Here is a 7809-nt window from a genome sequence, read left to right as displayed (position 1 = left end):
CTTTCTAGTTCCATATGTCGTTCTAATTTTATTTCTATCAAAGAGGTTTTGAGGAAAGATTATTAGGGTGATTGCCAATTTGTAGCTTAAACTTTGTGACCCAACAACTTACACGCACTATAGAACAGAGCCACCTGTGTGAAACCTGTCACTCCAGTGCCCGAATCTCCATTTGATCTCTCATCGTCTATGATGGAAAGTGTCAGGAAGAGACAACACTCCAGCTGCTTTCCCACATTTTCAGCTCTGTTTATACTCCTGGAACTGGACAGGTCAATGGCTAGGAGTCAGAAATCCTAAATTTGCATCCTTGCACCGGTCTGTCCCCCCACCCCCCACAATCCACTCACAGCCTCTCCTGACACATCTGGGAGAGACTCAAATCAAAACAGAAAACACATGGAAGGTCTCAGGATTTCCATTTGTTCCTTCTCAAATTTCAGGGATTTCCTTTATTAACCCTCAATCCCACAAAACAGGAATTAGAAAAATGCAAATCAGACACTTATTTCAGTAAGGGAGAAACATTATTCAGGAAAACAAGAAGCTAACGCAGATCCAGATGGTTGAGTCCTGTCTCTGCTGGCACAGCCCAGAGCATCAGAAATAGAAAGCAGGTAAGTGTGGGGAGGGCCCAGTGGGCAGGGCTGGGCCAGTCTCCCCCCTCACAGTGTGTGACAGGAAAACAGACACGCTCAGATCCCAGGGCAGAAAGAGAATCAGCATTTCTTGAGTCACAACACTAGGATGTCAGGAAACACAGCAGGGCAGCTGTCTCACACTGTAAGAGAGAAGAATGAAGGGACCCAGGTGAGTCACAGAAGTGGTGACATTCTGAGCAAGCTCCCAGCATGCCACTCAAAGAACCCCCAAACCCAGTCCTGTCCCCTCTGCCCAATCTGGCCCACTGCATCCTCCAGAGTCTCACCTTTAGGATTCATGAGAGATTCATCAGAGTCCTGGGAATTGTCGCTGTCTGGGGAGGAACAAACAGGACAAGGTCAGAGCCACAGGGGATGGGACAAGAGAAGGAACTAGGGGTGCGGAAGCTCCCAGTGGGCTTCGGTCTCTGTCCCCAGGATTGCAGGGCCCCAGCCTTGCCCAAACTTACTTGCAGCCTGAGTGTACTGTCCTCCTTTCTCACCTGTGGGAAGGAAACATCCAGGGAAGTCGGGGAGAGCACTGGATCCTGCGGCCACAGAGCAGCTCTCTAGGCCCGGACCCCAGGACTGATCAGCCTCCTCCTGGCAGTCTGTACTCAGCAGGGACTGGTACAGTCTGTACTCAGCAGGGACTGGTCCCCATGATCTGGAACCCTGGGACCCCGGCTCATTCCCAGGTTATGGAGGTGAAAGTGTCTTTCATGATCAAACCTGAGAAGGGCACACACACGGGGAGTGTGTGCAGCAGCACCGGGGCGGTGGTGCTCTTGCTAATGAGGCAGAAGAACTAATATGGGGGGGACAAAGTGGGACAAGACTAAAGACTTGCCAAGTTGGACAGATTGCCCCCCGCCCCCGACCGTCTTACCTGAGCGTTTCCTCCTGCAGATCACAGCTGCCACCACAGCTCCAGTGACCACGAGGAGAACCAGGCCAACAATGATGCCCACAGTGAGGATAGTGGACTGAGCAGGGGGCTCTGGGAAGGAAGGAAGGAGAGGGTCTGACCCCCAGCCTCAGGCTGACCCTCAGTAGTTCCCCAGAGGGGCCAACCCTAATTCTCCTGAGAACAGGCTCTGTGCCCCGTCCCCTCCTTACCCCATCTCAGGGTGACAGGCTCCTGCAGACCCTGGTGCTGCACACGGCACGTGTATCTCTGCTCCTCTCCAGAAGGCACCACCACAGCCGCCCACTTCTGGAAGGTTCCATCCCCCGAAGGCCTGGTCTCCACCAGCTCTGTGTCCTGGGTCAGGTCCTCCCCATCACGCTGCCAGGTCAGGGTGATCTCGGCAGGGTAGAAGTCCAGGGCCCAGCACCTCAGGGTGACCTCACGGTCAGAGAAGGGGTGGTGGGTTATGTGTCTCCTGGGGGGTTCTGAGGAGGAAAAATGAGAAAATTCACACTTTTAGTCACTTCCACGATGAGGTTCAACAGGATAATTGGTTTGGAATAGGAAGTAATAATCCAGACACAAACTTGGCTGGAGAAACTGGATAAAATCCTAATTCCTTGGAAAGTTCTAGAAAAGAGTTTGGGTAGGAGGCTCAGCTCTCTCAGCAGACAGTGACTCTGGTCCTGCCCTGGGAGGAGGGTGAGTGACTGAGAGAAGCAGAAGTCAGAGCTAAGACCATCTTTGAGAGAGTTCGAAGATGGCTGCAGGTCCAGGAACCCACATTCGTTATTTCAAGGAGGTCGCCCCTCCCCCAGGGACACTCGGGTCCTTCACAGTCCTGTGGACACAGGGTGGGCTTGAGGGGAGGTCAAGTCCCTCTGGTACAGAACATGGAAACCAGGCGTGTTCGTCCCTCTCCCGACTGAGGAAGGGGCGCTGTTCTGACACTGAACCCCCTTATGTCCTCCCTTGTGGGGAGTCGCCCCCCCCCACGCAGGGGCGGTCAGGGGTCCTCACCCTCGGGGACCCGGTACCTGCGCGCAGCAGCGTGTCATTCCCGTGCTCCAGGTATCTGAGGAGCCAAGGCACGCAGATGTTCTCCACGTAGTTCCTCTCGTGCTCAGCCACACCCTCCTGCTCCCACTTTTGCTGGGTTCGCCAAGCCTGCGTGCCCGCCGCCGCCGTCCAGGAGCGCAGGTCCTCGTTCAGGGCGATGTAGTCGGCGCCGTCGTAGGCGGATTGGTAGTACCCGCGCAGGAGGCGCCCGTCGGACCCCACGTCGCAGCCGTACATCCTCTGGAGGGTGTGAGAGTCTGACCCGCCCCGCACAGATTAGACTCGAACCGAAAACGAAACCGGGGCCCGGTCCCCGCGGCGCCTCCCGGTCAAGGTCCGGGGCGGGTCCCTCAGCCTCGGGGACTCTCGGACCCGCCTCGGGCGACCCGGCCCGTCCGGGTGTTGGCTCGTCCCTGCCCGGCCGCGCTCACCCGCCTCGCTCTGGTTGTAGTAGCCGCGCAGGATGTTCAGGTTCACTCGGAAAGTCTGTGTGCCTTCCTTCATGTTCCGCGTGTTCTGCTCCCAGTACTCGGGTCCCTCCTGCTCCACCCACGGCGCCCGCGGCTCCATCCTCGGACTCGCCGAGTCGCTGTCGAAGCGCACGAACTGCGTGTCGTCCACGTAGCCGACGGCGATGAAGCGGGAGTCCCCGCGGCCCGGCCGGGACACGCCGGTGAAGAAATAGCGCAGGGTGTGGGGGCCTGGGGGAGGGGAAGGGGTGAGACCCGGCCGACCTTCCACCCCGCGCGCCCAGGGGCCAGGGTGATGGGGGAAGGTGGGGGGGGGGACGGAGACAGGGAAGCGGGGAGGGACCGAGAAGGGACTTAGGGGCGCGGGAGGAGTTGAAGGTTGGGGGGACAAGGAGGAAAATTTGGGGAGACATCCTGACAGGGAACAGAGCAACTCCTCGGGGGTCCTGCACAGCAATGCCTGGAAGTTCCCATCCTTCCGACCGCAACGAACTCCCCTCCCGACCCCGCACTCACCCGTCAGGGTCTGGGTCAGGGCCAGAGCCCCCGAGAGCAGCAGCAGGAGGGGTCGCAGCTCCCACATACTGAAGGAATCAAGTGGATTCTGACTCGCTCGCGATTGCCGGCAGTTTATAACCGGGAGCGTCGCGGACGCTGATTGGCTGATCAAGACAGCGACGCCCGATGGGAGTGAGGACTGGGGACGCGTCACGAGTATCCGGGCAGAAGGCGCTGACACGGGTTGCTGAGGGAGAAGTGAAACTTTGAAATCAGGAATCCCCAGGCCTGATCTCCTGCCCCCAACACCACCTGGGGACACTGGGAGCCACACCTGGGGCCTGGGACTTCGCCCTCTCACCTGCTCCCTCACCTGATCTCTGTCACACTGTCTCCCCGTGTCCAGGGCTGAGACTGAGTCAGGATTTTCCATGGTTTTCATTTCAGGATCTCGCTAAATCTTACAAGTTCCTGAGGAGCCCAGAGATGCTTCTGTGCGTTCAGGTTATGCCTATCAGTGTTTGCCGGAGGAATCTGAGTTAAAGCCTTTTATTGTTAGTGGTGATGAATTATTATTATTATGATTATGATGATGATGATTATTATTATTTTGGCTTTTGGCCACACCAGGCAGTGTTGAGTTGTAACTCCTGGCTCTGTGCTCTGTGCTCAGGGATCACTCTTGGCAGGTTCACGGGACCATACATATGTGGTGCCGGGGACCAAACCCGTGTTGGCCACATGCAAGGCAAAGCGCCTTACCTTCTGTAATATCTCTCCTGCAGAATTGAAGCCTGAAAATGACTTCAACAGGAATAATATTAACAACAGATTAATGTGAACAGGATATCTTTTGGGGGCCCAGGGGTCACACCCAGTGAATCTCACTGGCTCTGTACTCAGGAATTACTCCTGGCAGCACTCAGGGGAACATATGGGATGCACACAATAGAACCTACTTCTGGCAAGGTGCAAGGCAAGCACCTTTCCTGTTACACTACCTCACCGGCCCTAGAAAGTCCTTTGAAGAAAAACCAATTAGATTTTTGCCAGAGACCAGCCCCAGCTGAGCAGGCCTGATCCATGGACGCCATGAGGACTAAGAAAGAGGCAGAAATGGGAGCGAAAAGCATGCAGTGAGGAGCTCACAGCCTGTCCACTGTGCCCTTACTATTCTCCGTGAATCATATTTATTACTTAGAATTCATGATCATCAGAACAACATTCTTTATGCAAATACCGAGAATTGTATATAATATTTATATATAATATACAAGATAGACTTTTACAGATCTAAGGGTTTAGTCCATGGGGGAAAAACATCTTTGTAATGGGCTTTCTCAATGGGAGATTCTTTCAGGAATGGAAGGAGAGGAAGAGCAGATACAGAACCCTCCCCTCCACCACCCTTCCACCCCCTACCCCAGGGCAACATGCCACCTCTAGTGCAAGCATTCTAGGTTGAAAGGTTCCATGAAGGTCTCATAAGGCTCCCATAAAGAACTAAGGGGTCCCACAAGAACCTCTTGTCCATCTCCTTTATTTATGTAGTCCCCAACAGTTTTTTTTTTCAGCATAGAAATGGCTCCTCTTGGAGTCAGGAGAGCTAAGCTAGTTCTGTGAGTTGGGGATATGACTCAACAGTAGGGCACAGGCCTTCCACATATGGAGGCAGGGGTCCATCCTGGCTGTGCAGAAACAAATAAAAGCTTAGTTTAGTGAAAAAATATTGGCCATAGACTAGAATGGAATTTTACATTTTGAGTATGATATGACAAATATTTTATAAGTGTCATAAAATTTAAAGTATTTAAAGTACTTTAAAAACATCACATACAGAAGGATTAAAAATATTCTTAAGGCCAGGGCCAGAGTGCAGCAGGTAGGGTATTTATCTGACATACAGCTGACTGACATTCAATTCCTTGCACCATATATGGTTCCCTGAGTCCCCCTAGGAGTAAGCCCTGAGCACTGCCGGGTGAGACACAAAAATAAACAAACAAAATGGAAAGTTTCATACAACCTAAAAAAAAGCTCTTAGTGTGAGCATTACAGAGGGATTCATTCTAAAGAGACATTGTGGGAAAGAGAACAAGGAGCATAGGTACTCTTGGGAGTGGGTTAGGTGAAGGAGAATTAATGTGAATAACATAAGTAGCGTAAGAAGATGGTGGATGGTATTAGGCACTTTGGTGGTGGTGAGATGCAGAAACTATATTAACACTGTACATTTAACCTTAATTACAACAATAGATATATTTGTATGTACAAAACAAAACACATGTCTTGAAATAGAGTAACCGAGGTACGTGTGTCATCAGGGAGTGAGGGTAACCATTATCCCTGATGACCAAATGGCTCCTGCACTCCCTGAAGTGCTGTTGAGAATGACACTGTGTCTGTGGGCTTCCCACACCCCTAGCCTTGGCCACAACCCCAAACTGAGGGGTTTTCTCCAATGTATAGCAGAGCAGCCTCCTTACAATGCCACGTCATCCAAGACAAAGAGAATCTGAGACCGACTCAGCTGGAGGCGCTTTTGGGAGACATGTCAGGGACCTCACTCCGGGTGCATGATCCTGGGATGTGATCCGAGGAGAGAAAAGAAAACAGTAACATCCAAATAGTGTGGAGATTCATGATGCTTTCCGGACATGGTCTTATTAACTGTATAAATGTCGTAGTGATAAAAAAAATGAAGAATGTTCCTAAGAAAAGGAACAGGGAGTGGAAGGAAAGTTCCCTTGCAGTCTCTAGGTTTGGCATCATGGGCTGGAGAAAGAGGTTCTGGGGACATTTTGGAACCCCAGGCACAGCGCAAGGCCCCAGAGATTTCCTTTCCTATACTCCCCGCCTGGCTCCTGAGCCTAACCCCAGGACTGCTCTGAAGGCACCTTCATCCTGGATGTCCTCCTCCATGTCAGAATCTCAGCCTGTGTCAGACCACAGCCCCGCCCCTGCAAAGTAGGAGCGAGCAGAGCAGTGGCGCCCCCGTGTGGCCTTGTGGAGAAAGAAAACTCAGTTTTTAATGGTGCTTCCTCAGCAGGGCAATCTCTGGACTCTTCTTAACCGGACACGCTGTGCTCACTAGGGGGAGCCCTATCGGGCATCAGGTGCTGTGTGTAGTTTCCTTAAACACATTCACATGGAGGGCTCCTCTTCGTTTGTAACCATGACTACTGGCTCAAGAGTGATTAAACGGCCCAAAAGGGGAGAGAGAGAAAGAGAGAGAGAGAGAGAGAAAGGAAGGTGCCTGCCACAGAAGCATGGCGTGAGTTGGAGTGGGGGGTGGCAGGAGGGATACTGGGGACTTTGGTGGTGGAGATCATGCACTGGTGGAGGCAGGTTTGTTCCATCATTGTATGACAGAAACTCAATCATGAAAGCTTTGTAACTATCTCACAGTGATTCAATAAATTTTTTTTAAAAAAAGAGGGGCTGGAGCAATAGCACAGCGGGTAGGGCTTTTGGCTTGCACGCGTCCAACCCGGGTTCGATTCCCAGCATCCCATATGGTCCCCTGAGCACCGCCAGGAGTAATTCCTGACTGCATGAACCACGAATAACCCCTGTGCAAAGCCCGGTGCGACTCAAAAAGAAAAAAAAAGAGTGATTAGACAACATTTGCGTGAGAAATCCTTGTTAATAGCATTGTAAACCACAAGGTCTTAATAAAAAAATATTTAAATACAAGTAAACAAAAAGGACTCTAGGCCTTCAGTGCTCTACCCAGACCCACAGTGAACTACAAAAACATACTGGTACCCTCCCTGTGCTGAGATGAGATATTGATCCCCATTCTCTGTCAATTCTACTGATGGTGACTCCATCAGAACCAACTCTAAAATTTCATCCCTAGGATGAGGCGGAGAAAGGAGGAAAAAGAGCCCCAGGGCCCTGGACTAGGAATATAGGGGAATGTCTCATGGAGAAGTGAGAGGGCAGGAAATAGTGACTTTAGGGGATGGAGGCCAAATAAGGTGGAGAGGGAAGAAGCAGAGGAAAGGGGCAGGGAAGGGCCCGCTAGTGGACACCTGTGGGGAGGGATGGACTGTGTGGATCAGGCACAGGAAGGAGGAGTAACAGAGTCTGTTTGTCTTCTGAGTTCAGTTATTGGACCAGGAGTTAGCTCTGTAATTGACTGGCAAATTACAGTTAACTCTCAGGCATCTCCCCATGCTCTGAAGTATGACATAACTCAAACACAGGGAAGAGTAGAGAATAGAGG

The 7809-nt window shown here is 51.9% G+C and overlaps 1 protein-coding gene across 2 annotated transcripts; it reads right to left on the bottom strand.

Moving 5' to 3' along the window:
• Nucleotides 1-421: 421 nt before the first annotated feature.
• LOC130035207 (BOLA class I histocompatibility antigen, alpha chain BL3-6-like) lies at nucleotides 422-3663 on the bottom strand. Of its 2 annotated transcripts, XM_056126773.1 has the most exons (8): nucleotides 3597-3663; nucleotides 3042-3311; nucleotides 2589-2867; nucleotides 1761-2036; nucleotides 1531-1641; nucleotides 1112-1144; nucleotides 929-976; nucleotides 422-781 (listed from the first exon to the last, which is right to left on the bottom strand). In XM_056126773.1, exons 1-8 carry the CDS (start codon nucleotides 3661-3663, stop codon nucleotides 777-779), a joined length of 1089 nt encoding a protein of 362 aa, XP_055982748.1. In that variant the 3' UTR covers nucleotides 422-776. The 2 variants fall into 2 exon arrangements, with proteins under 2 accessions (XP_055982748.1, XP_055982749.1); XM_056126774.1 differs by lacking the exon at nucleotides 1112-1144.
• Nucleotides 3664-7809: the final 4146 nt, after the last annotated feature.

The sequence above is a fragment of the Sorex fumeus genome, unplaced genomic scaffold (genome assembly GCF_029834395.1).
Source record: "Sorex fumeus unplaced genomic scaffold, SorFum_2.1 ptg000063l, whole genome shotgun sequence".
Classification (NCBI taxonomy): domain Eukaryota; kingdom Metazoa; phylum Chordata; class Mammalia; order Eulipotyphla; family Soricidae; genus Sorex; species Sorex fumeus.
This window is presented reverse-complemented; position numbering and strand designations above follow the sequence as displayed.